Source organism: Onychomys torridus, chromosome X (assembly GCF_903995425.1).
Source record: "Onychomys torridus chromosome X, mOncTor1.1, whole genome shotgun sequence".
NCBI lineage: Eukaryota > Metazoa > Chordata > Mammalia > Rodentia > Cricetidae > Onychomys > Onychomys torridus.
Window position 1 is genome coordinate 59,379,342 of NC_050466.1, and position 27,707 is coordinate 59,407,048.

Below are 27,707 nucleotides of genomic sequence, written 5' to 3' on the forward strand. Positions count from 1 at the left end.
GATGTTTCCAAAGTACTTAGTTGTTTTCTTAAAGAGTTATTTATTTTTATTTTATGTGTGCAGGAGTTTTGTCTGCATGTATGTCTATGTGCCATGTGCATGTAGTGCCTGTGGCGGCCAGAAGAGGACATCAGATCCTCTGGAACTGGAGTTACTTAATGGAACTGGAGGGAGTTACTTAATGGAACTGGAGTTACTTAATGGAACTGGAGTTACTTAATGGAACTGGAGTTACTTAATGGAACTGGAGTTACTTAATGGAACTGGAGTTACATGTGGGTTCTGAGAACCAAAACCAAGTCTTCCACAAGAGCAGCAAGTCCTCTTAACTCCTGAGCCATCTCTCCAGCGCTCCTTAGTTGTATATTTTAAAAAATTAAGAGAAATCAAAACCCTGAAGAAATTTATTTTAGGAAAACAACAAATTAATAAAATGTATTGGGCAGGGACCAAATCAAGAGAATTTCTTAAATACTTAACATTTATTCAATCTTATCTACCTGTGTCTATACAATATTCAAGATGCTGAACACAGCCCCAGGTACTGCAGGGTACTGAATCATCTGACAATACCATTCTATTTCCCTGCTACTTCAGTTTCATTTTAAGTATATTAATAAGAGTTAAAAACTAAAAAGGTTTCTGGATGCCTCTTGGCAACCATTAAACTAACTACGAGTCTGCTCACCCCAAGTGATTGGGTTTATAGAAGATTTACTCTAATTGGGTGAGCTGATGTTTAGGACAGTGAGTCTAGCCACTGAGAGTGTATACTAAGCACCCTACAGCAGTCAATAACCCACGCATTTCCAACTATTGGTGTAAGAGGAATTTCTCCAGTGGTTCCGGAAGCCCTAGCTGACAGACGGCTTGATGACATGGACAACGGCCCAAGCACTTCCGGACACACAGGCGGCAGAGCTGAGAAAGAGCAGGCGGACCTGGGAGATGGAACAAAAATGGCATGAACCTCACTGTGGGGTAGAAATGGAGATTTGAATACTGTAAGTTTAGTTGAAAGGGATAGGAATTACCAAATGACAGTAAATGCTACAAGCAGAGGATTCTGCAATGCCCTTTTGTGGAGGATGTCCTTTAAGTTTATCCTTCAATAGTGACTGCATTATTGAACAATGAGCTATCCACAGGCTAGGAAAGAAGTGTGGATCCACACAGTGCTAATGGAAGTGATAGGCTGAATGAAGTGAAAAGCACTGGGGTTCAGGACCCTAAGACAGAGCTTCAGCACAGAGGGCCAGCTGAAGAGAGGATGGGAGCAGGAAGTGTTACCTCTATGGTTACACAGTCAGTGCAAGGAGCTGGACCAAGTGCCAAATAGTCCTCAAAGTCCACCAGGGGCCTCCCAGTACTAACTCCCTATGTGGTAGACCTGGCTCCCACCTCCCACCCTGAAGGGCCCTCTGTTCTTGCAAGGGTTCCACTTCAGTAAATATGTAGAAAGGACTTACTTCAACTCCATTGTTCCATGAATTTCAGTCTCAGAGAATCTACTTTTAAAGGGGCACTTTACATTATCACATTATTTCTTCGCCTGTCCATCAGCAAAGACTTCCTCAAGTGGATCTAGTTACTTACTGGCTTATACAGACCCTTATTGTAAGTAAAGCCAGTAACAGCATTATGAAAAATATGAAAAAGAGCAGATTACATACGCAAATAGTGAGATTACACTCAAGATTGATGTGGACAAGGAACATGAGACAGAGAGCAATTCAAAGAACTGCTCACCTTTAGTTAAAGGGGATTGAGAATGGAAAAGATCCCTACCCAGTGCCCCGCAAATCTGGGGCAAGCCTTCCATCAGAAACTAAGTAGCTACGCATCTGGAAAACATATTAAAACAACAAACTGTCCAGTTCTCTTGGTGAAACTCAAGAACAATGTTTGTGTTTATGAAGTTTGAGGACAGAGGAGCTTGCTGATAAGGAATGCAAGTAAACTGTAGGACTGAAAACACTCCCAGTTGGGATCCCAGTTGGGAGCAGGACGAGTGCTGAAGAAGAAAAGAAAAATGTACAAATGTACAAATTGTTATCAACTATGTTCTTAGTGAACAGTTGGAAAAGTACTTTCCAAACTAGCATCTAGTAAGGCAGGCCACTACCCTTCAAGTGGCATTGCAAAAAGAAGAGCTTTTATCAACGGCCTAGACAACAGGACTAATATAGATAGGTGCTAATTAAAGTGTGGGAGCTTGCTAAATATACAGAGTTTAGACCGCCTTGATCAAAACCTGTATTTTAATAAGCCCCCTTGGGTGATTTGTTTGCACAGTAGGTTTTTTTTTTAAAGCATTGATAGAAACTGTTTCCAAAACAATAAACCGACCATTTCATTGGGCAGGATATAGGCATTGGGGGCAGTTTCCGGAAACCTGAGAGCCCTTGCTATGTAAATCGTTTCAGGAGAATTGGATTCAGGTCTTTCTGGGATCAAGTGGCTTGCTTAGCATCTTAGTGCTTTTTCCTAGTAGGTGTATGACCTTCTGGAAGCCAGTTCCTCTGTGCTTCACTTTTCTCATTCATAGCTAGAACAGTGTGAGTTTCTATTAACTTCTCAGCACTTTTAAGAATTCAGTAAGGATGGGCAGTGGTGGCGCACTCCTGTAATCCCAGCACTCAGGAGGCAGAGCCAGGCAGATCTCTGTGAGTTCGAGGCCAGCCTGGTCTACAGAGTGAGTTCCAGGAAAGGCGCAAAGCTACACAGAGAAACCCTGTCTCGGGAAAAAAAAAAAAATTCAGTGAGGTTAGTCATCTGTTAAGAAGGCCATGGTGCTACTGGGTGATTTGGTCTTAGGAGACCACAAGACCATTATTGATGGTCCTTATGCAACATGTGACTTTATTTCTGATTTGCCCACGAACTGCCTCTCAGTGTTACAAAGCCAGCTTTGACTTATTCAATTGTGTGCTTTTCCTATGATAAATGTGTCTCTTGAATCATTTCTGGGTGAAAACAAGGTTGTCTGATTGTTTTCTTGTAAATAAAATGCAACAATAAATACAGAGTGTAAAAGAAAAGTCGCAGGATACACTGCAGTGAATCCAGGACTTGTCCCTTCCCACAATACCATCCCCAATTACAAAAGAAAAGGAAAAATTGGCAATAAGCTAGAGATGAGATAACACTATACTTAAGGAGGAGAAGCAAATAACCTATCCAGCCTGTCTTACCTTCATGGAGCAGGAGCGCCTGCTCCACACTGCTTTTGGGAGCAGCAAGATCAAGGGCGATTTTGCCCTGAGAGTTTCTGAGTTTCAGGTTAGCCCCATACTCAGTGAGCAGGTTGATGACCTCCACACTGGACTGCCTAGCTGCAGCATGCAGTGGGGTATCCAGCCACCGGCCATGGTCAACACTGGCTCCTTAATAAAGCAGATGACCACAGTCAAGGCTGAGAGTGAATGTAAGACACAATGAACTATTGTATATAAAACATCTTAAATGCTCTGGCATATTTAATCAACCTTTGAGACTATGTGACTGAAGCCTAGAACCTCAGAAATGCCTGTAAAGTCTACTCCAAAACAGATTGGAAAAAGGTGAAGTTAGGTGCTTGCACACACACACATACACACACACACACACACACACACACACACACACACACACAATCATAACATATAAAACAAAATATTTGAAGTTCTTGTTACATGGATATTTGGAGATTTTTAGGCAAAAGACAGAAAGAAATTTGTTTGGCATTTATATTATTGGAGAATCAAAAAAGATTTCTAAAATCAACATAAAATAGTAAATGAAAGAATAAAATAAGTAATATAAAACATCTTGGAGGTCAAAGATTTTGAGTAAAGATTCTTACTATAGCTTACATGTTTATATCAGTAGCTAAGTGTCTTAAATCATGAATCAAATCATAGTTTTGAAATATTCTACTTTTCTCTGGAATGGTAGAATATTACATTCTGAAGTAAAAAAGACTGCTTTAGCAGGAGAGAGGTCAGTCTGCCGCAAACAGCCACCACAGTCCATACTTAGTTTCCCTTTGCAAAAGCATCATCTTGTGAGTCTCAGCTCACGTATCCTGAGTGAAACCTGATGACTGCAGGGTAAACTGAAATCTAGCCCTCAGTCCATCAGTAGCCTATACTGCCTTGATCACCACGTGCTGTGGATATCGCTCTGTGTAAATAAATTTCTGATTGGCCAGTGGCCAGGCAGGAAGTATAGGCAGGACAAGAGAGAAGAGAATTCTGGGAAGTAGAAGACTGGAGAGAGACACCGCCAGCCGCTGCCATGGAAAGCAACATGTAAAGACATTGGTAAGCCACAAGCCATGTGGCAAAGTATAGACTAACAGAAATGGGTTAATTTAAGATAGAAAAGGTAGATAACAAGCAGCCTCCCATGGCCATACAGTTTGTAAACAATGTAAGTTTCTGTGTGCTTTCTTGGTTGGGTCTGAGCGACTGTGGGACTAGCGGGTAAGAGAGAGTTGTCCTGACTGGGCCAGGCAGGAAAACTCTAACTACAAATGGCACTCAACGTGTTGGCAAGAGTTTCCACCTAAAACCTGAGAAAAAAATTCTAAGACAGAGCTAAAAACAGCTTCCTAGTTGTCTCCCTCAAGTTAGCGACAGCCTGCCAGTTTGAGCTACTATGGCGGGTTTCTGGCTTGTGCGTCTGACCTGCAGTGTGGCGGGAATGAGGAATCTACAAGTGACACTTTACTCTGCCGCGTGGTGGATTAGCCTTTGCTAGTTAAAACAACAACAACAACAACAAAAAAGGGGTTTCTAGGCTATGCACTGCTTTGATACAACTGCTTCTGACAGTTGATGGTACACATGGCTCCAGACCCAGAGCTGGCAGTAAACTGTACTGCTGCCATGTTGGGAAGCAGAGGTGGGTGGAGCCAGCAGCCACAGCAGTATTTCAGTCTTACAAAAATGGATATTACACAGAGAATCTGGTTTATGTTGTCTTTGGGATTTTTAACTACAAAAAAAGATTTGATCGTAAAAGCTGTTGAGTTAAACAAGTATGTAAATTTTAAAGGTACCTTGACTTCAAAATTTGGATATAAGGATATGTTGCTTTGGAAAGGAGTCTCTGCTTTTGTTTCCACAGAAAACCAGAGCCTATAGATTTGTTCCAGATAAAGATACATCAGGTTTGATCAGCCAAGACCACCTGAAAGGTCTCCAATGACACAATGGCCCAGATGATCTGACATCCAGAATGGTTTCAAGGCAACTGGCTCAGAGGTTCACCCTAATGGACTACTCCATAATCTTAAAATTTTCTTTGTGTCCCCATAAGATACAGCGCCCCCCTCCAGCAGGAAGTAAGTAGTAAGAAAAACTACGCCCACATTCCCAAAATTATCAAGCTGGCTTTGTAGATGGAATTGGCTCACTCCTTCTCTAAACCCAGACATATTGCTAAAAGAAAAGGTTAAGAGATTCTTGTGTCCCAAACCAGAAGAGCCCTCTGGTGTGGGACAGAGAAAAACCAATATTTTTCTTTAAAGCAGGTTGATTATAAATGCGATCTCTTTCTAAAGAAGAAAAGGGGATATGATATAGATATAATAGGATAAAAGGGTAGTTTAAGGAACTTACTTCTAAAGAGCAACAACTTGTTTAAAATGTTTTACATTGGTATAGACTTTAGTCTATTGATACAAACTTAAAGTTAATTTTGTTATACTGTGTGCATATTTCTACTCATGTTTAAGGTATTATGTTTGTATAGCTCATTTAAATTGTAATGGATAATTAAAAATAGATTAATAATTAGTCATCTATGATAATCATACTCGTAGCCATGTTAGTTAAGTCTTCTAGGTATACATAGAGATATTTCAGACAGATAGGTAATCTTCAAATACTTCAAAGACCTACAGAATATGGCATTTAAAATACTTTTAAAATTTAGACTTTCTGGACAGTGAGACATGTCTGCTCCTGGCAGCACCAATTTACTTCAGAGAGGAGGATGGGCATTGAAGACACTTCATATCTTATCTTCACCTTTGCAAAAATAGCCATTTGGGCAAGAAACTGTTCTTGCCTGGACTGCTTGATCGACTGGACATGCAGGACCCATAGAAAGGTGACCACTAAACTTTGCTTGACAAAATGGTCCTTCAGGTTCCTGCTTCGCAGAGGAAACTGCCAGACATTCTACAGGACACTGAGAGAAGTGATCGAGAGACTCTAGCCCTGTGGGCTGAAGACAAATGCCCCAACTTTACAAAGGAACATTAGGTGACTGTCCAGGCTTCCAGCTGTCTCTGTCTACTCTTGCAAGACTCCCGAAAAATGCTTGCATCCTTCTCCCGGTTCTCAGGTAATATTATATCCTTCTGAGGTCTTTGATGTGGTTGAAGACTAGATAGTTATAATTTCCTCAATTATGATAAAAGATAAGTAAGATATAAAACCTTAGACTCACAAATATAAGATAGATAGGATATCTTCTTTAATATTATTACTGTAATTCTTGCTTGATAATTGTTTTGTTATATGTAATTGTACTATGTAAAAGTTAAAACCTTCCTTAAAAAAAAGAAAAGGGGAAGTGCTGTGGATATCGCTCTGTGTAAATAAAGTTCTGATTGGCCAGTGGCCAGGCAGGAAGTATAGGCGGGACAAGAGAGTAGAGAATTCTGGGAAGTAGAAGACTGGAGAGAGACACTGCCAGCCGCTCGCTGCCATGGAAAGCAACATGTAAAGACACTGGTAAAGCCACAAGCCATGTGGCAAAGTATAGACTAACAGAAATGGGTTAATTTAAGATAGAAAAGGTAGATAACAAGCAGCCTGCCATGGCCATACAGTTTGTAAACAATGTAAGTTTCTGTGTGCTTTCTTGGTTGGGTCTGAGCGACTGTGGGACTAGCGGGTAAGAGAGATTTGTCCTGACTGGGCCAGACAGGAAAACTCTAACTACAACCATGATCAATTGATTGGTTCAGAGATGGCCATGCATGCAACCCAAAGAGAGCCGATATTCCTTCTTGTTACAAGCCCAAGTATTTGTGGCAGCCATACTGCCACCACCAAGGAGAAGCATACTAGCTATATAGGGCCAGCATCAATGGATGCAGAGCTGAGAGATGATAAATACTTGTTTCTCTAGATGAGTTGTGCATCTAGCTTTCAAGTATCCAATACAATAAGAATCTTCTCTAGCCTGATAAGAATGCTATAATTAGAGCTATTGAAAAAAAAAAAAAAAGCTGAGAGGGAAATCTGTGGTTGATATGTAAAACTAATAGAAAAATCTCTTAATAATAAAAAAAAGGGGGGAAAGAAGCCTAGCAGCTTCATCTCATTAAAACTGTTCTAATAATTACCTAGTTCTAGAAGCTTCTTCACACAGTCGACTTTCTCGTAGGTACAGGCCACATACAGAGGAGTTCCTAGCTGAGGAACCTCTTGCTCAATGTTAGCATTATTTGCCAGCAGAATCTCCATGCACTCTCTGTGACCTGGTGGAATACAAAATAACCTCACTTGATCGGCGGTGGTGGCACACATCTTTAATCCCAGAACTCAGAAGGCAGAGGCAGGCAGATCTCTGTGAGTTTGAGGCCAGCCTGGTCTACAGAACAACTTCTAGGACAGCCAAGGCTACACAGAGAAATGCTGTTTAAAAAAAAAAAAAGACAATCTCATTCAAACAGGGAGAAGGTGAATATGCACAGAATTTCAGGATTGCTTTCTAGAATGGGCTTTTGAAATAACAGATATTTGGGGGGCTAGAGAGATGGCTCAGCAGTTAAAACTCTCGCTGCTGCTCCCCCAGAGGACCTGGGTTCAATTCCCAGTACCACATGGTGGCTCACAATTGTTTGTAACTCCAGTCTCAGGGAATTGATGCCCTCATCTAGCCTCTGAGGGCACTGCATGCACATGGCACACAAACACACACAGGCAATACACCCATGTGCACAAAGTAAATAAATAAAAAAAAACTTTTAAAAGAAGCAATAGATAATCCCCCTGCATTAGGAAAAAAACCACTTAGTTTTTAGAATCACAAGCAGAAATCTGCAAAATAAAACCATGAAATTGTTTCCTCCAGGGAACTTTTTTTTTTCAGTCCCGGGGTAACTTCAGTGAAACTCAGACTCTAAGGAACATAGCTGACCTCGCTCTCTATCATGAAACCACCACTTTACAAATGGATGGCTATAAGAAGCAGAAGGACAAATGACCCCTGTTATTACCAGCACTTAAACCAATGCCCAGTCCTATTCCCAAGCTTGATCCTATTCCCTCTCCATTACTAAGCTCTCATTCTCTTCTTCATCCACCCCTGTAAAAGAGAACCTGTGCTGGGGGAGGTCTTTCTGGACGCTGTGAATATATGTTGTTCCCATTGGTTAATAAATAAGCTGCTTTGGCCTATGGCAAGGCAGCTTAGAGGCAGGCAGGAAATCCAAGGCAAGAGACAGGAAAGAGAAAGGCAGAGTCTGGAGAGATGCCAGCCTGCCACCCAAAGAACAACATGCCAGCAGACAAGTAAACCATGGAACATGTGTCAAAACATAGATTAATAGAAATGGGTTAATTTAAGATATAAGAGCCAGCTAGCAGGCTGGAGAGATGGCGCAGAGGTTAAGAGCACTGGCTGTTCTCCCAGAGGTCCTGAGTTCAATTCCCAGCACCCATATGGTGGCTCACAACCATCTATAATGAGATCTGGCGCCCTCTTCTGGCCTGCAGGGATACATGCAAACAGAACACTGTATACATAATAAATAAATGAACCTTAAAAGAGAAAAAGAGGTAGCTAGCAAAAGGCCTGCCATAGACCATACAGTTTGTAAATAATATTAAGCCTCTGAGTGAGTATTTTATAAGCGGCTACAGGACTGTGGGGCTGGGTGGGACCAGAGAAACCTTCTAAATACAAACCTGCAACTTTATTTGGTTGGACTGGAAGACTCAGATGAGAATGAATCCAAAGCTTCAGATACAGAATATACTCAAATGAATTTACAAATTCATTGGCTAGGGAGAACTCCATAAGTAAGCATTCTCTGTAGCGACTTTGTCCAACGACAGGAAAAACATGATTAATTTGAAGTATATCAATTAATCCTTCATTAAGGAATGCTTCTGGGTTGCTGATGAAAGTTTGATGATACTTTTAAATGTTTCCTCAAAAGTTGTACCCTGAGGTTGGAAGGGTGGTTCAGTGGTTAAGAGCACCTGCTGATCTTGTAGAGGACTCAGGTTCAAACACCCATATGATAGCTCACAACAGCCTATAACTCCAGTGCCAGGGGGATACATACACACATGCAGACAAAACACACATATACACAAAGTTAAAATGTCTTTTTAAAGCTGTTATCATTAATTTAGCCAACCTTTTCTTTAGAGATAATCAGAACCAAAGTGTACCTGGTAAACACATGGTAGCTGGTAAATATTTATTTCTGAATAATTCTTATCTCTTTAAAATATTTTGGCAGAACAAAAACTGAGTCTAGTTTGAGTTAAACATAAATAGCCTTAAGAAGTAAGTGTACAAGCCCAGATTTGGTGGCACATGCCTGTAGGTGAAAACATCTGGATCAACACTAGACCTTGATTCATGCAAACTTCAATCAACCCACCTCTGTTGGGTGTGCCCTGGAGTGGTTTACTTACCTCTCTTCACTGCTTCATGGATTGGTGAAGCCAGGTGGACCTCAAGCTGGACCTTGGCTCCAAACTCCAAGAGCATACTGACACATGCAGCACTGCCACTGCAACAGGCATTGAAGAGTGGAGTGGCCCCATGAATTGTCAGTCCGTTGACCTAGTATTGGGCAAAGCAAAACTCACAGAATTCACTCACTCATTGTCACCAAGTGTGTACTCCTATGTATGCGCCTGGAGAAACTGATGACATGATGACGAAGGACTGAGAGCATTCCATATCTGCGGTGGTTTGAAAGAAAATGGCCCCCAAATGGAGGGGCACTATTAGGAGGTGTGGCTTTGTTGGAGGAAGTGTGTCACTGTGGGTTGGGCTTTGAGTTCTCCTATGCTGTCTCCCACTGTCACAGACTACTTCCTGTTGCCTACAAGCTATAGGACTCTCTACTTCTGCATCTCCATGTCTGATTGCATGCCAATATCCCACCATCATGATAATGGACTGAACCCCACAACTGGAAGTGAGCCACCCCAATTAAATGTTTTCCCTTATAAGAGTTGCTGTGGTCATGGTGAGCCTTCACACCAATAGAAACCCTAACTAAGACAAAAGTCAGTACCTGGGATTGGGGTATTGCTGTGATAGACCTGACCATGTATTTGTTTGGAGAAATATGGACTTTGGGAGTTTGGATTAGGAAAGCAATGGAATGCTTTAAGTGCTGCTTAATTGGACATACTAGTAGGAACATGGAACACAGTGGTACTGAGTTTGATTTGATAAACTGTAGGGGACTGGCTCAAGAGGTTTCAGAGAAGAATTTTAGTGTGTTGCCTAGAGATAATCCTTGTGATATTTTGATAAAGAATGTGGCTGCTTTTTGCCCTTGTCTGAAGAGTCTGCCTGATGCTAAAGTGAAAGATTTGGATTAATTCCATTGACAGAGAAAAATCTCAAAACATCCTAGTATAGACTCTGTCATGTGGTTATTAGTGGTAATGCTAATGAAGATTTATAATGAAAAGGAGCAAAAAATATAAAATTTGAAGAGAAAAGGAATAGAGTTAAGTCCTGTGTTCAAGGAGATAAACATATTAAGAAATGGAATAAATGGAGTGGTGATCTCAGGGCAAGATCCCACCCAGATAAGTTTCCAATTTGTGAAAAGGAATTTAAGAAAAGCTTAGAGCTAAGTGTGGTGATACATGCCTTTAATCCCAGCACTTGAGAGGCAGAGGCTGGAAAATCTTGGAATTTGAGGCCAGCCTAGTCTATAGAGCAAGTTCAAGGACAGCCAAGCTTAGGCAGTGAAGGAAAACAGAAAGCTGGTTAAGATGTAATTTAATGAGGGGGGCATGTTCCAGCCCCAGTAAGCAGCAGAACTTGGCAGCTTTGACCATGTGGTTCTGGAGTTAAGGGTAGAAGAAAGGGTCTATGGAAATTTCTCCTACAACTAAGGAAAGCCACTGAGGCCAACCATGTGTCTTGGGTGTCCCTGAATGGAGGCCTAGAGAGGCCATTGCAAGAAGCTGTGAAGTTGAAGCCTGGATTGCCTTTGAAACTCCAAGATGTTAGAAATGCCAGAGCCACAGGATACCTGCCAAGGAATGCTGCTAGCAGGGAGTATAACCAGCCCAAGACAGACACATGTTGCAGTCAACAATGCTGAAAGTAGTTGGAGATATGAAGATATCCGACATGGAGATGCAGAGTTCAGAGTTTGCCCAGCTGGTTTTCAGTCTTACTTTGGTCCAATATTTCCTCACTATGCTCCTTTCTCTATGTTTTAGAGCTGTTATGTCTATTCTGTGCCATTATATGTTGGAAGCATGTGATTTGCTTTTTTTTATTTGGATTTTACAGGGAATTATAGTTAAGAGATTGCATGAATCTCAAAAGAGACTTTGAACTTTTAAATAAGTTTGAGACTGTTATAGACTATGGGGACTTTTGAAGTTGGACTGAATGCATTTTTACATTGTGATATAGCTATAAGTCTTTGGAGACCAGGGAGTGGAATGTGGTGGTTTGAATGAAAATGGCCCCCAAAGAGAGAGTAGCACTATTAGGAGGTTTGGCCTTCTTGGAGTAGGTGTGGTCTTGTTGAAGGAAGTGTGGGGGTGGGCTTTGAGGTCTTCTATGCTCAAGTTACTCCCAGTGTCACAGATCACTTCCTGTTGCCTTAGGATCAAGATGTAGAACTCTCAGCTCCTTCTCCAGCACCATGTCTGCCTGCATGCCACCATGTCCCTCCATGATGATAATGGACTAAACCTCTGATACTGTAAGCCACCCTCAATTAAATGTTTTCCTTTATAAGAGTTGCTGTGGTCATGGTGTCTCTTCACAACAACAGAAACCCTAAGACTCATAGCATCATTGATAGATCAAGTGATCTATTCTATGTGAAATACTTAAAATATTACCTTCTTATCTGATTTACTATTATTTTTTCTATTAGTTCATGTCAGTGAACATTTTCTGAGATTCTTACTAGTTGCCAATATTTTAGTTTTTTGGGTTTGTGTGTGTGTGTGTGTGTGTGTGTGTGTGTGTGTGTGTGTGTGTATGTGTGTGTGTGTGTTGGTGTTTTGCCTGAATGTGTATATGTGAACTACATGTGTGCCTAGTGTCTATGGAGATTAGAAAACCAGATACCCTGGTTGGCTTACAAGATTTTATTTAAGATTTTTTTAAAAGACTTCTTATTTTAATTGTGTGTATAGTGGAGGGGGGGCGGTGGTTACAGATATCCACAGTGGCCAGTAGAGGGTGTAGGGTCTTCTGGAGCTGGAAGTTACAGGCAGCAATGAGCTGCTCAATGTGGATACTAGGAATCAAACTTCCAGTCCTCTGGAAGAGAAGCTAATGCTCTTAACCACTGAACCATCTCCACAGCCCAAGGATTATCTTGATTACCTTATTTGAGGTGGGAAGACCTGCCTACTGTGGGTGGAACCATTCCCTTGATAGAGGATCCTATCCTCTATCCTCCACCTCATAAGAGTGTAGAAAGTAATGTGAGTACTAATGTACAGTGCATTCTTCACTCTCTTCCTCTGCCTTTGGACATACTGTGTGGCCAGCTGCTTAAATTCCTGACACTGAGACTTCCCTGCCAGCCATAATAGACTATAACCTGGAACTGTGAGCAAAATAAACTCTTTCTCTTTTAAGTTGCTTTTATGAAGGTGTTTTATCATAAAAAAAAAAAAAATAGGCAAAAAACTAAAATAGTTCATAATGTGTTTTATCCTTAAACCTCATTTACTTTAGTAATGTACAACTAAATGATGGTTGACTTGGGGCATTGAATTGAGCGTCATTCATTGTCTGTTGAAATTTGTTATATTTTATAACAAAATGTTTTTTAATGAACACGTCTGAATATTCATATATGGGTTATATAGGCTGAAAAGAGAAGAGTAACTCCAAAGACGAAATATAGACATGAATGGGGCCAGACCTTCCCATTGCTCAATGAGTAAGGTAATGCCTCCCTAGGTGTTTTAGCCCATGGATCTGGGCAGACAAAGCCAACTAGGCTGGAGCAGTACTCACTTGTGCACCATTTTCCAGCAAGGCCTTAGCACAGGCCACATGACCCCCAAGGCATGCCTCATGGAGAGAGGAGACCCGGTTAATTGTCACAAGATTCACATTGACACCCTGTAGTTTGGAGAGAAGACAATTAGGTGCTGCACCAGTCACAGCAATGCAAGAATGCTGTTTAACAGGTTTCTGCTTTAGACAAGTGGGTGAGGACAGTGATAGCAGTGCCAAATACAACAGAGTAGGAGCCACGACCATGCGATTCTAAACACAGCACCGGGGGCTTTAAGAGTGAGCATGGCTTTTGCAGAGAAGCCAAGCTTGGGTCCCAACACCCGCATCAGGCTGCTCACAACTGCCTATAACACCAGCTTTGGGGAATCTGGTGTCTCTGGCTTCCTAGGACATCTGCATTGAGTGAGAGAGAGAGAGAGAGAGAGAGAGAGAGAGAGAGAGAGAGAGAGAGAGAGAGAGAAAATAAATTTTTAAACACAACATGGAGCCTCAGAATCATTTGTTCTGGTTCAGGCAATGTGCTAGGACATGGGTCTTTGAAGTTTATGGCCCGAGCCTCTCTCCTCCATGAGTCTACTGGGAAGGAAGAAATTTAAACCAAAAAAAAAAAAAATGCAAGAAGAAGAAGGTCATGCTAGAGGAAGCATTTTGAAATTTCAGCTGGGAACATGAAATATTCTAAATTTAGGGAAGGAGAAAAAAATCACCAGGCATAGGGGCACACCCCTTTAATCCCAGCACTCAGCAGGCAGAGGCAGGCAGCTTTCTGTGAGTTCGAGGCCAGCCTGGATACATAGAAAGACCATATCTAAAAAATATTAAATAAGGGCTGGAGAGATAACTCAGAGGTTAAGAGCACCAACTGTTCTTCCAGAGTTCCTGAGTTCAATTCCTAGCAACCACATGGTGGCTCACAACCATCTGTAAGGAGATCTGGTGCCCTCTTCTGTATACATAATAAATAAATAAATCTTTTAAAAAAATTAAATAAAATTAAAAGGTTGTTTTAGGGTAAATTTCTTTATGGTTTTTAAAGAGAGGAAATGTTTGATCTGCATACTTATTATTGTATAGTATGTATAGTATAATACACACACAGAGTGCTATAGAAATTTCTCTGTTGAAGGGGTATTGAGAAAAAAAGTTTAAGAACAGTTAGGAATCCTCTCCTTTTCCCTTTATCTTCTCCATATATGATTTCCTTTTATGAAATGAATACTTGATATTCGGTGATAATAGAAAAGAAAAGAGAAAAGGAAAAGCAAATGAAGGAAAAGGAAAAACTGAGAAAGGAATGGGAAAGAAAATGACTTAAAATAGTCTAGTCCACGAGGTGGCAGCATTGTACTAGAAACACACAGTTCAAAACTCAGCCTCTTGGCAATGGAGCAGTGACATCAATCAGGCCTGAAAGACCATCTAGGTCAGTGGTTCTCACCCTTCCTAATGCTGCGACCCTTTAATGCAGTTCCTCATAAAATTATTTTCATTCCTATTTCATAATTGTAATTTTGCTACTGTTAGGAATCATAATGTAAATATCTGATATGCAGGATACGTGATATGTGATCCCTGTTATCTGTAGCTTAGGGGGCCAGCCTCCAGCTACCAGCACCCTGTGAAAGAGCCATTCAATCCTCAAGGGGTTGTGACCCACAGGTTGAGAACAGCTGATCTAAATTGGATCCTCCTTACTGTGCATGAGAACATGGACATACAGAAGATGCAAATTATTCATAAGAGTTGAGGTTCCTCAGCTGTTGGTGACAATATGACTACCTAGAAGGTCCTGAATGAATGCTTTACTCGAGGTCGTTGAATGTTTGACTCACATTTAGTATGTGACCTAAATGTAAAGCAAGTTTTTTTTTGGGTTTTGTTTGTTTGTTTGTTTGTTTGTTTTTCCAGAGCTGAGGACCGAACCCAGGACCTTGCACTTAGCTAGGCAAGCGCTCTACCACTGAGCTAAATCCCCAACCCCCTGGTTTTTCGAACAGGGTTTCTCTGTGTAGCTTTGTGCCTTTCCTGGAACTCACTTGGTAGCCCAGGCTGGCCTTGAACTCACAGAGATCTGCGTGGCTCTGCCTTCCCGAGTGCTGGGATTAAAGGCATGCGCCACCACTGCCCGGCTGGGTAAAGCAAGTTTTAAAAGTAGAATATATGGGCCAGCAAGACAACTCAATGGGTAAAAAAATTTGCCACACACATACTAAATAAATCAAATTTTCTTTTAAAAAATGGACGGCCCAGTGGTTAAAGCCCTTGCTGCTCTTCTAGGGGACCCGAGTTCAGTTCCCAGCACCCACGTCAGGTTGTTCACAACTGCCTGTGACTGACTCCAGCTTCAAGGCCTCCAAGGCCTCCTTCTGAGTTCCAAGGGCACTAAGACACACATGGCATGCACACACACACAGAGTAAATCTTAAATAACAGTAGAGTGGATTTTTGGCTAGTGCAAAGAGAAAAGAATTGATACCGTAGCAAGAAAAGGTTCTTCTATGTACTGCCCCTCCACCCTTAATCACTACTAAAATAACAAGGTTGTGGAGTAGTGCTGATAGTATTACAGACCTTGCTGGGTGCATGACTAGAACCCCAGCCCTTGCGAAGCAGAGGCATGAAGATTATGAGTTTGAGCCCAGCCTCTACTAATTTTGAGGCCTGTCCAGATAACATGAGGCTCTGTCTCTAGGAGCAAAGAAACAAACAAAATGGCAATCGAATCAGATGAAATGTAACATGCTTAAAAATAAACAAGCGGGGTAGGGGAGTGGGGGGGGTGCACGCCTTTGATCCCAGTACTATCACTCTGGAGGCAGAGGCAGGAGGATCTCTTCAAGGCCAGCCTGGTATTCAGAGTGAGTGCTAGGACAGCCAGGCTGTTACACAGAGAAACCCTGTCTTGAAAAACCAAATAAATAAACAAACAAGAGTTCTTTATGGTAGCATACTTGCTTAGCACATGCAGGACCTGGGGGCCATCGTCAGAGCCTAAGAAGAAGGCCCTGTGCAGAGGAGAGAACTGCATAGCACTCGAGGCCCTGAGTTCCCTCAGAAACACAACTCAAGGGAAAAATAAATCAGTGGCAAGATCACAAACAAAGTCCAGCGTTGCTAATAGCTTTGTTGTCCTTTTGCCGATATTTGCATTTTCATACTATTTCATACCAGCTCCGCAGGTAAGGGCAGCTGCTGCCAAAACTGATGCCCTAACTTGATCCCCAGTAGCCATATGGTAGAAGAGAGGCACTACCACCAAGTTGTCTGCTGAATGCTTGCCATGGCATGCCCCCGCCACCCCTATACATACACACAGGCATAAATACATATTTTGAAAATAAATTTTAAAGCAAAACCAAACAAAAGTAATAAATCACTGAAAAGGGGGTGGGGGAGACACACAAAAATGTCACGATCCAGCTGTTTCAATTCAAAAGAGGAAGAAAGTTAGGTGATAGAGAGGACATGGGGAAGAAAGCACAGTGACTCACTTCCTCTGCTCACATGCAGAGTCCAAAACAAATAAAGCAAATGGACGGTATACTTTCACTTATTTCATAACTCTTCACTTTGTTCACCATGCGGGGGGATACAGTCACCGATCAATACAAATACAAATGCCATTAATAGCTAAGACTTTCCTAAATTTCCCCTAAGGCCTAAGAATTGCCTGATTACTAACCTATTTAAGAGCCTAGTCTTGAACTATGCATTGTTGAAGTGGGATAATGCTTTCTCCTTGACTGTGTGCAGTACTCACTGACTTACATCAAATGAGTGCAGTATAGTAGGGAGAGAACTGATGTCACTTCAAAGATTAGGCTTTAAATAACAAAGGGGCTGGGGAGATGGCTCAGCAGTGAAGAGCTCTGGCTGCTCTTCTGGAGGACCCAGGGTTCAGTTCCCAGCATCCACGTGGCAGCACACAACTGTCTGTAACTCCAGTCCCAGAAAATCAGGCACCCTCTTCTGGCTGCCGAGGGCATTGCACGCACATAATCCACAGGCATACACGCAGGTAAAATACCCATACAAATACATTTTTTTAAAAGGTTGCTTTTTTTTTTTTTTAATGTGACTTCCTTCTTAGGCACCCTCTCTGGAGAAAGTCAGCCCTGTAGTCAAGCCCCCGTGACTGTGTAAAAACAGATCTCCCCTCCCCGCCACCATGAATCATCACATGACCTAGCTGCCACTTCACTGTCTGGAAGCTGCACCCCAAACCCCTAGAAACTTCAAGAATCCAAGTGTTTGTTGTTGATTGGAGTCATCATGCTTTGCGGTGATTCATAGCGCATCGATAGCCTACAAATGCAATCTCAAGACTGGTGTCACTAATGCACACTGGAAGAACATGAGGGGAGTTAGCATAACATAAATTTGGGGATCCCCTTCATATCCTTTAGAGGGAAACTTCTTGTCAGGGAGAGGAGGACCCAAAAGGGAAAGGAGGAGAAGTGGGCAGAAAATGGAGCAGCTCCTAGCGAAAGCAGAAGCAAAAGGAACACATGGTGTGTGGGAGCGGGGGTAGGGGTGGGGTCGAGACAGAGATGACTGGAATGGCAGGACCTGAGCACAGCTATGGCCAAAGCTAATTCAAAAGATTCTAGATTAGAGCAAGAGCACGGAGGACAGAGTCTTTGGTTTACTTACTTGTGCAATTAAAGTTTTAAGAGCCAGTAAGCGCCCCTGAGCTGCAGCCTCATGGAGTGGGGATCGGTCAGCCCAGCAGTCTGAAACACAAATCAAGCTCCTGGTCAAGGTCAGGAGACTTCTTCCTGCCACTGTTCCTGCTGCACACCCACTGTGGGCCTTGAGGGAAGAGAAGAAAGCCAAGCCGCACCATGTATCCGGACTTGCTGGATACAGGGAGCTGGGCACCGTGGTTCATGCTGCCTTTCCATGGGCAGTTTTAACAAGGAAGACTTGTTTGTTTTTTTCAAATAAGCAAAGCCAAGGACTTGACTCTGATAACTCTAAGGCCAAGTGAAGGACTAAATGGACCAATTAGGTTTTGTTTTTTTAATTTCCCATAATTTCATCTCTCCTCCATTCATTCCCCCCAAATTCAAAACCTGTGTGCCACAGAGTAAACACAAAGAAATATGAGAAAAGAGGGCCAGACTACGGCTCAGTGGAAGAACATTTGGCAAAGCCCTGAGTTAGAAAGAAAAAGAAGGGAAGGAGGGACAGAGGGACAGAGGAAGAAAAGGAAGGGAGGGAGGGAGGGAGGGAGGGAGGGAGGGAGGAAGGAAATGTTTTCCTGAATTACTTAGGTGATCTGATTCTTTTGATAATAATATCTATGTATTCTATGTATTTTAATGTAAAATACCCCTTCAGATGATATGATTCCCCCAAAATTTACCCTAGAAAGTTGTGTGCATGGGGCCAGTAGATCCAGACTGCCTGAGCTCAAGTCCTACTTCGACCACTCTCTGCCAAAAGCAGCATATTGCCGGAAGCATTTGAACCTCAATTCCCTTATCTGTAAACCAGAGATATAGTAATTTATTTGGCAGGGCTCTCAGAAGGCCAATCAAGTATATATGCAGAGTCGGGTGCTCAAGGCCATTTGTGATCGATTAATAAGTAGACATTGCAGGGCAGCTCTGAGGGACAGGCTCCAAACTGTTTTATGAGTGCATTTATTTTTTCTGTAATTGTTTCTCTACCACTAAGGCTGATCAGCTTCAATGGACATTTGAGAAGTAACCACAGATTCCAAAGGACAATAATTTGTTTTGGAAGAAGACCTGCTCCAGTTTGCAAAATCTGAAAATCTGTGCAGTTTTAAAAGTGTGGCTATCTTCTTCCATACTGACTAGAATGCAATACACTTTGGCTTTCTTTAATGCAAAGGGTCCTTCTGACTAATGTCTTCGAAGTGATCCCGATGGTGGCCAGAGTTCAGGTTTCCCATTGTCCACAAACTTGTTAAAAATAAAATCCCACCAGAAATGGAAGTATGCAAATTTGGAATCCTACAAGCCTCAAGGAAACAGTGCTGTTTTCCAATGGATAGGAAAGCTGTAAGCATTTCAATAAGCCTCCTGTCAACATTAGAGCCCAGTGCATCTTCTCTGTACTCCTCTGGTTACAAAAATGAAGAGTGTTACGATGTACAGGGGTGGGGTGATACTGGAGCAATTGGTATGAAAATGTGATTTTCAAACTATGTAGACATAAAAGTGAATTTAGACAGACAGTGTAGTTGTGCCCTGGTTCAATATGCAATGAGAGTAAGAAAATACATTCTATCAAAACAGGAACCTGTAAGTCCTTGCTAATATAAGTAATACATCAATATGGATAATGTGCTTCTTCCTAAAAGACAGTAACTAAAGACAAATGTAGAAGAAACAACATAATTTTATACTAGAAAAAATGTAGAAACAATCTTGAGCAGCCCAGGTCTTCAGAGAAAAACACAAGCATTGATAAAAACAAGTTGGCACTGGGTGCCATCTGATTGAATGCAATGTGCCACAAGACATGGTATGAGAGGGAACACAGTGTGAGGGACACCCTATCACCCTGCCTGAGCATACTCCTGCCCTCAAAGCAGAGCCTGACTCTTCCAAGCAAACTGTGCAGCAGCTTCCACCAAGGGGCACTTTAAAAACGACCTGGCCCCGAGCCAGTTGTGGGAGAGCTGGAGGAACTTTTCTAGACCAAAGCGGAATGTGGAAGGCAAGACCTTGAGTGGGATCCCTTTGCTTGAAAAGATATTATTGGAGTGGTTAGCTAAACACGAATGGAGGACTTTGGCAGGAGACTAGGAATTCTTTGTACTGATCTTATAGCTTTTCTGTTCAAATTAATGGCAGAAAATAACTTTTAACCAAGAGGAAAAAAAAAAAAACCAAAGGGATAAAAAATGGTCTGTCATCTCGTACTCCTGCTATGAATATGAAATGCTTTTATAATAAAGAAAAAACATAAAAGAGTTTGATATAAACAAACATGCTGTGTTTTGTCTCCATTTATTTCTGAGTTGGTTCAAAGCTGGTGAGTGTGCCACTCTTTCCCCACTAAGGCTTTCCAAGGACCAGCTACAATTGAGGTGAGCTGCCTTTGGAGAAGAACGGAACCTTTGTAAGACTGAAGGTGTGAGAGAAGCAGTCAAGTTGAGAAGAAGTATATCCGGTAAATTGGCATCATGTTGGTTCTTCTGGTTGTTGTTGTTGTTTTGTTTTTGTTTTTGTTTTTGTTTTTCTGTGTAGCTTTGCGCCTTTCCTGGAACTCACTCTGAAGCCCAGGCTGGCTTTGAACTCACAGAGATCCACCTGGCTCTGCCTCCCAAGTGCTGGGATTAAAGGCGTGCGCCACCACCGCCTGGCCATGTTGGTTTTTAAGAACATCCAAATTAACACATTCAGACAAGTTTCCCCAAAAGCAAAAAAAAAAAAAAAAAAAAAAAAAAATGACATCCTGTAGCAAAGTTGAGCCCGAAGCACTTCATACCAGTAAAATAGAAGAAAAATCATAATAATGGACATAAAGGGGAGAATGAACTTTTAAGTCAAATTAACCAATAGGGGTTTTTTTTATTTGTTTTACTTATAGTTTACATCTTGTGGACCTTGCTTGGCTAGCCACCAAGACAATGAAAAGTGAATTCCAAGACATGGCTCATTTAGCATTCTTTTCTGTACCCTTGTTTTCATTTACTGAATACTGTAGCATTTTACACCATGTCTGAAAATAAATACTAGCTACCAATCAAGGCTGCTAATGAGATTGTTAACCTAGAAGACAAGGCCCAGCCGGTGAGCAGAATATTTCTGAATCTCCTTGAACATCTCCTTGCATTTCATCTCCAGGCCCCTTCTCATACATCTCCATCTCAGTCCTCTGCTTCAGACACATTGGCCATGCACACAGGCACTGGGAATTTCAGGAGTCTTTCTTTACCCACACTAGCGGTCCAGCAACCCCAGGAACAGAGGCAGTGAGCGTTCAGCGTGCCTTGGGCATTCTATTGTTCCAACGACAGCTAGTCAGCCCCGGGTGCCCAAAGAACTACAGGTTAAACATTTCTACTCTGGAGATAAAAACTTTAGAAAGAATTTTAGAATACTCCAAAATCCAAAACTTCTGGAGTGCAGAAACAATACTGCCATGCATAGAAAATTCCATCCCATGAAACTCAGATTCATGCCCCCAATTTTTTTAAATGTTACATGAAATTTCATGTAAGAATTTAGTATTTAATCCAGGGTTCCCTCCCCCCAAGATATCAAATATTCTGAACTCTGGGAGGAAAAAATAATAATCTGATATCTAAAATTTCTGATTCCAAGCATTTCATGTAAGGGACACTCAACCTAGAGAGTTATCCTGTTCAAACATAAAAACAAGACAAGCAGCCACTTACTCCTAAAAGATTTAGCTTAGGACGTCAACAGGAACTGGATGTGTAATTCCGATCACTTTCCCTGTAAGAAGCAAGAACCTTAAGCACATCTGTTAGCCAACTCCAGACTTTCTAAAACTTTCCATTATTTATCAGGCCCATTAGACCCAAACCCTAGGCAGCATTTGGATAAACCACACAAGACTAGTGAAAACAGCCCTAAACAAAGAACCGTGGGGTTTGGTTTCTGTCAAGGAAGACGGAAGGGACACTCACCTTCCGTGTCAGGAGTCAAAAGCAAACTGAGGAGGGGTAAAGGCTGACAGGAACTGGGCATGGTAGAAGCTCTACTGACACTCACACTCCAGGTCGGCCCTGCTTGTGTTCACTAAGCCCTGGTGGACTTCTCTGGACTAGGGTCTTTAAAATGACTCCACCCTCCTCCTAAACTTGCACCACACATCTCCCCGGGCTCCCAGCAGAGAACAGGGCTCTCTCTGGTCCATCAAGCAGCTGGAGGTCCAAGAGACAGCGTGTTCTTCACAGGCCTCCCACCTCTTTCTTCCAGGTGCTTTGAAGATGAAAAGAAGCAAGGGGGGAAATGGAAGCTGACTCCCAGTTACTCAGCGGGCCTCAGCATGTCACAGGATGAGCTTGCATTAACAGTACTGCTACCCACACTTTGGACATGAAAATTAGGGCACCAACATTGGTTTTGAAAAAAATTGGATTTGGTATACTTTGGCCAAAAAGAGGAAAGGAAAGAACAAAACCAAACCAAACCCTCCTGATTTCTTTTGACTTTCCCAGTAGCCATCTTACAACTCACAGAAAGGATGGGACAAAGGCTAGGAAACATGAACATTTAGCTGTGGGTGAAAGCTCCATGCAGTCTCCCCCACAGGAGATGAGCTCTTGACTTTCTAATGCCACAGTCACTGAAGTCCCTCATCATGGAATTTCTTGGTGGGAGGGGGGGAGGCTGGGGGGGGGCCGGGGGCGGGCGCAGTGGTGGTGGGGAAGCAGAGCACCTTTCCAATGTCAGAGGCTCTGCTGTAAAAACCTGCAGAGTTCTCTCTGGGCACGTGACCCCTGCACCATCAGGCCTGCTTCTCAGCGGCTTGCTTTCCAATTGCTTACAGTTGATTACCTGTTCCAGAGGCTCCTTAGCAATGCCCCCCAACTCTCACTCATGATTCTGAGGTCACCTGGGTATGCCTGTGGTGCCACCTGCCACTGCACCAAGAAAAAGGGACTGGTGGTTGCCTGGGGTTTCTTCCTCACTTCATCTCTGCTTTGCAACTCCAGCTCCATGGCCCATACCCAGGTTGTACAGCACAACAGGACAATTCACTCAGACATCCGCCTAAAGCCTCATGACATCCATGAAAGATGGGGAGAGTATTGCTTTATGCATAAGAATACCCCTAAATGAATGACAACCATTTTACTCCTATTAAAAACCCCTCATGGCTAGTAATCACTAGAAAAAAAGGCTAAAAACCAGGTTCATGGACTTCAGAAAAGATCTTGCTCTGCTTTTAAGAACTAATGCTCTCTAAAGTCTGCGTATCCCTGTGCTATCTCTACTCACTTGTACTGGGGCACTTTGGCATCAGGTCATTCCTGTTGAGAGTGTGAAATAGGTGCTGGGGATATAGGCAGCTAAGTTGGAAGAGTGCTGGTCTAGCACACAGGAAGCCCTGGCACTGTAGAAACCAGGGGAAGTGAAGCATGCTGTACTCTATAGGAGGCCTAAGGAAGGATCAGATGTTCAAGGTCATGCTCAGGTACACGTGGAGTTTGAAGACAGCTTCAGATTGAGACTGTCTCAGGAAAAGAAAAAGTTTGAGATGGGCATGGTGGTGTACACCTGTAATCCCAGCGCTCAGGAAGCTAGCAGATCTCTGTGAGTTCAAGGCCGGCCTGGTCTACATTGTAAGTTCCAAGCCAGCCAGAGCTGCATAGTGAGACCCTGTAAAAAGATGTGCAAAAAATCTGTTGTATTCCAAACTGGAAATAAAATCACTCTCCAGGAAATAACCTTTTCTGTCCCACTGTTGATGACTGTCCCCTACAAAGGACCTGGAAGAGTTTTCACACAATTATGTTCCTAAATCTGCCACATGAAGGTTGCCTTGTTTTTATTCTTTTTCCTAACACGTATCTCATACCCTTCTTATTTGCAAATTGAAGCAAATTGTAAGAAATTAAGGATTAAAGTTATTTGGCAAATTCAGAATTTTTCCATTGCTTTCAGTAAATATGTAACCAAGCTCTCCAAGTACATAAATACTTAAATAGGACTCAATCACTCCCTTCCAAGATACTCTATTTTTACTTCCTTGGCACCCTTCCTGGGTCACAGGACTGCAAATATATTATGAAGATAGTTTACAAATATGTGCACGCCTGATGAGGTGTATGGAAAATGTTCAAGTGTGTTTTCATTTCCTCTTTCACACTGTGATTTGTAGCTCTGGTTCATGACAATCCCCCAAATTATCGATTTAATAACAAAATCCATTCAGATGGAATATGTTGAAGTTCCAGGAATTCAAAATAAAAGCCAATAATTCATCTTACATTTTTCAAGGATTTTACCTTGTCAAATTCAACAACAATGTGAGATGATTTTAGAAGACCACCTGTTTACAATATTTGGTCCACATGGTGTACAATCTTTGTTCAAGCGTTGAAACGATAGGAAGCACATCTGTGGCATTTATCAAAGAGAACAAAAGTCATGAATCTCATTTCTGAATCAAAATAATGATAAGAACTTAGAATTAAGGAGATTTAAAGAACATGGGTTTCACTGGGAAAAACCATAATGAAGATTCTGGTATATCTAAAATGTTATAACATAATGGAGTTAAATGAATATTCACTAGAACATCCAGTTCTGATCAGAAGCTGAAGTCTGGTCAGAGACCTGTATTAAGAAGTCTCCTTTGAACCCATTAGGGGCTAGAGAGCTGAGCTACAGGTGACGTGTGGAGGCAGGACCTTTGCCAGGAACTCGTTGTCCCTACTTGGAAATAGTCAGCAGGCACGGGAGATACTAACCATTCAGAGGACAGACAGGCCAAGGTTTCAGCAAATAAAGAGAAAAGGTTAGGTAGGTGCTGGGACAGAAGAGGAATGAGGGTAAAAATACTGAAATGGCATGGACAGGAGTCATCCAAGGGCTGGCTGTCCAGTAAAAATCAGTCCCTTGGGAACAGAACCAAATGATTCAGAATGTAGCGCTTGGAAAATGAACTCATGTTTTAGTCTTCCCTTCAAATTGTTTCTTTTTTTTTTTTAAGAGAAGATTCTATTATTCTACAAGCTCACATCTGCAACTGTAAAATGTTCCAGCTTCTAAATCCCTCACCCACTTTTATGGCTACAGCTTTGTCAGAATTCAGGTTAAACAATTTCTCCTCTTTATTTGTGTTTTCATTTGGTGCAAATATGTTTGCATACTAGAACTGAGCAATTCTGCCTTGAGCGGAGAGTCTTTCTAAGTCAATTCACTAACTTACTGAGTAACTATCATATATTTTTCCAAACAAATCTTTGTCTGACAAAGGGACCACAAAGATGATTTCTGGGGTGAGAATAACACTGTCACAAAAAGGCTTTTTTGTCTTATTTTGTTTTTTCAAGGCAGGGTTTCACTAGGTAGCTATGGCTATCCTGGAACTCACTATGTAGACCAGGCTGGCCTCCAACTCACAGAGAGACCCACCTGTCTCTGCTTCCCAAGTGCTGCACCACTATCCCTGGCTCACAAAATCCTGCTGTTGCTTTACATATGTAACTAAATAATGTCAAAATAAAAACAATGATTAGAATCATGCAAAAAAGAAAAAAAAAGCACTACTGTTTGGGGCATGTTAACTGTCAGGTTATTATAGAAAGTCATATCAAATCTGAGTGCACTATTATACATGTGAGAGGTATAAGGACACGCATATACACAGACCAATATATACATACACACACATGAACTGAACAAACCAGACTTCCATGCACTAGCCTCACCATCACCTCTTTTTAACAGTATCTGAAAATGGGCGCCATCCCAGCAGCCTGAACAAGATGGCTGCATTAGAGTGAATGGGTCTCTTAAAGAGATTGCTAAATTTTGCTCCAGATTAAAATCCAAAGCATGCTTACACAGGTTCTGAGTCCTCCAACACTCTTAGAAGGACACTTCACTAAGGACCAGAAAGACAGGAGCCATGCACAGGAACAACTGGAGAAAACCTTTTATCCACTCTGTCAGTATTATCCCTGTTAGATTTTTGTCTAATTGAAATCACAAGGATGACACATCAAAACAGAATGTCAAATGCTAGGAAGTCCCTGCCCAAATTTATAAGTCAAAAATACCTTCCTAGATCACACTTCATTTGAAACTAAAAAGAAGCATTAATATTTTTCCACCAAAGTTACATACCTCCCTGAAATGTGTGACAAATATAATCCCCAAAAGAAATCTCTTTCCACAGTCCGGGCCTTCTGACACTTTCTTCACCACCTAGTTGAAGCATTCTGATGCTTTGTCTTAGAGTTCTTGTGTCTTTATGTAAAACCACTGATGCCTAGCGGTTTCCAAGTTGTCTAGTGCATTGAAATCACAAAGCATGTCTATTTTGAAAGAGAATCTTGGATGCAAACTGAAACAGACACCAACTAAAGCATGATGCAATCCAGGAACCCCTGTGAACACTAAAAATACATACAGCAACTCTGAACAGTGTTTATGACTAAAGCTGCCACCTCCTCATCAAAATAGTCCTCTTCCATGAAGGGGCAATCCCAGCAATGAGGGCATATCTGCTTCAGTTACTCTGCAGCATCTCGCCACAATTAAGGCAAATTGTTTCTGGAAAGGGATGTAGACTGGCCTCTGCAAAGCACAAGACTTTAAGATGTTTTATGTTCTACCCAAATCTTAGTAATATCCTATTGTGATGATAACCTCCATTTTTGGTGCTTTCTGTGGAGTCACTGGTGTACAAATGGGTTTAGTGAAGTTTTCCTGTGACAAATGGTCAATCATTTGCAAAGGACACCACAATATACATACATACAGCATACCACACTGACTGCTTTTCAATCAAATTAATTGGTCGTTTAAATTCCCAAGGAAACTTAGTCTTATTACAGTGCTCTTGCTTATTAGTTTGAAAGTATTGAAGAAAATAATGTTATGTAAGAACTCTTCTGGTTAGTAGTCTCTCAAGATAGCCTATAACCCACTATTCTGTTTACTTCTCAAATAATTGGGACTAGAAAATAAAGTTGAAGAGCCTTCAGAAATTGCTGCAGAAAACATCATTTGCTACTTCCAGTGATAGGTACACTTTAAGACTACACACTCGGCACAAAAGTACAGGGAACACTTACCTTCTAGAAACACTATTCATCTTAATTTTCACGGAGGACCTTTTGAGGTGTTGGGAATAAATTCAAGTATTTTTACCTGAGAGTCCACCATAGATCTCTTCTGCTATCCTAGCTGCCTCTTTTCTGTTTCCTTTGACGATATAGAAATGGGTTAGCAGAGCCAAGAAAACTTTAATTAAAAGCTTGAAGAAGAAAAACGTGGCAAACATTGTCAGAAAAATGTTTTTAAAGCCAAAGAAAGCAGGATCATCCTCCATGCTGGCTTCTTCTCGGCATGGGTTCCCAGGGCTGCACATTTTTACTGAGTTATAATTGGCATCATATGACATCTATTTTAAACCACCTAGCACTCAGTGCTCCTGTTACCAAGAACTCTGTAGGTTCTAATCCAACTCTGACTGGCTCTGTTGATATTTGTGGCAATGTTAAACAACTTCCTTCTAGTAAGAAACACTCCTGAAGAGATGGCTCCCCAATTAAGAGCACTGGGTTCGACTCCCAGCACATGGCTGCTCAAGACCATCTGTAACCCCTGTTGCAGTAGAGCCAATGGTCTCATCTGGCCTTTGTAGGCACGAGGTATGCACATGGTACATATACAGACATGGAGGCAAAGCACCCACATGTGTAAGATAAATAATAAAATAAAAATGTTAAAAATACTTGTTCATACCCGATATTGAATTTGATCAAAACATATTAGATGTATGTATAGAAATCTAAAGAAAGAAAA

The 27,707-nt window shown here is 41.7% G+C and overlaps 1 protein-coding gene across 3 annotated transcripts; it reads right to left on the reverse strand.

Annotated features, from left to right (window-relative positions):
• Positions 1-383: 383 nt before the first annotated feature.
• Asb11 (ankyrin repeat and SOCS box containing 11) lies at positions 384-27,276 on the reverse strand. Of its 3 annotated transcripts, none has more exons than XM_036175377.1 (7): positions 27,051-27,276; positions 17,866-17,945; positions 13,207-13,314; positions 9,654-9,804; positions 7,346-7,480; positions 3,195-3,386; positions 384-941 (listed from the first exon to the last, which is right to left on the reverse strand). In XM_036175377.1, exons 1-7 carry the CDS (start codon positions 27,268-27,270, stop codon positions 814-816), a joined length of 1,014 nt encoding a protein of 337 aa, XP_036031270.1. In that variant the 5' UTR covers positions 27,271-27,276; the 3' UTR covers positions 384-813. The 3 variants fall into 3 exon arrangements, with proteins under 3 accessions (XP_036031270.1, XP_036031271.1, XP_036031272.1); XM_036175378.1 differs by having other exon boundaries at positions 814-941; positions 13,207-13,263; positions 27,051-27,231; XM_036175379.1 differs by lacking the exon at positions 27,051-27,276 and adding an exon at positions 26,022-26,115 and having other exon boundaries at positions 814-941.
• Between the last annotated feature and the right edge of the window lie 431 nt (positions 27,277-27,707).

Coding starts and splice junctions, on each gene's coding strand:
- Asb11 (XM_036175377.1), bottom strand. CDS start 27,270: ATGTGCAGCCCTGGGAACCCATGCCGAGAAGAAGCCAGCATGGAGGAT. Junction 13,315..17,865: donor TTAAAACTTTAATTGCACAA/GTAAGTAAACCA, acceptor TCCAAACTACAG/GGTGTCAATGTGAATCTTGT. Junction 3,387..7,345: donor GAAGAAGCTTCTAGAACTAG/GTAATTATTAGA, acceptor TGCTTTATTAAG/GAGCCAGTGTTGACCATGGC.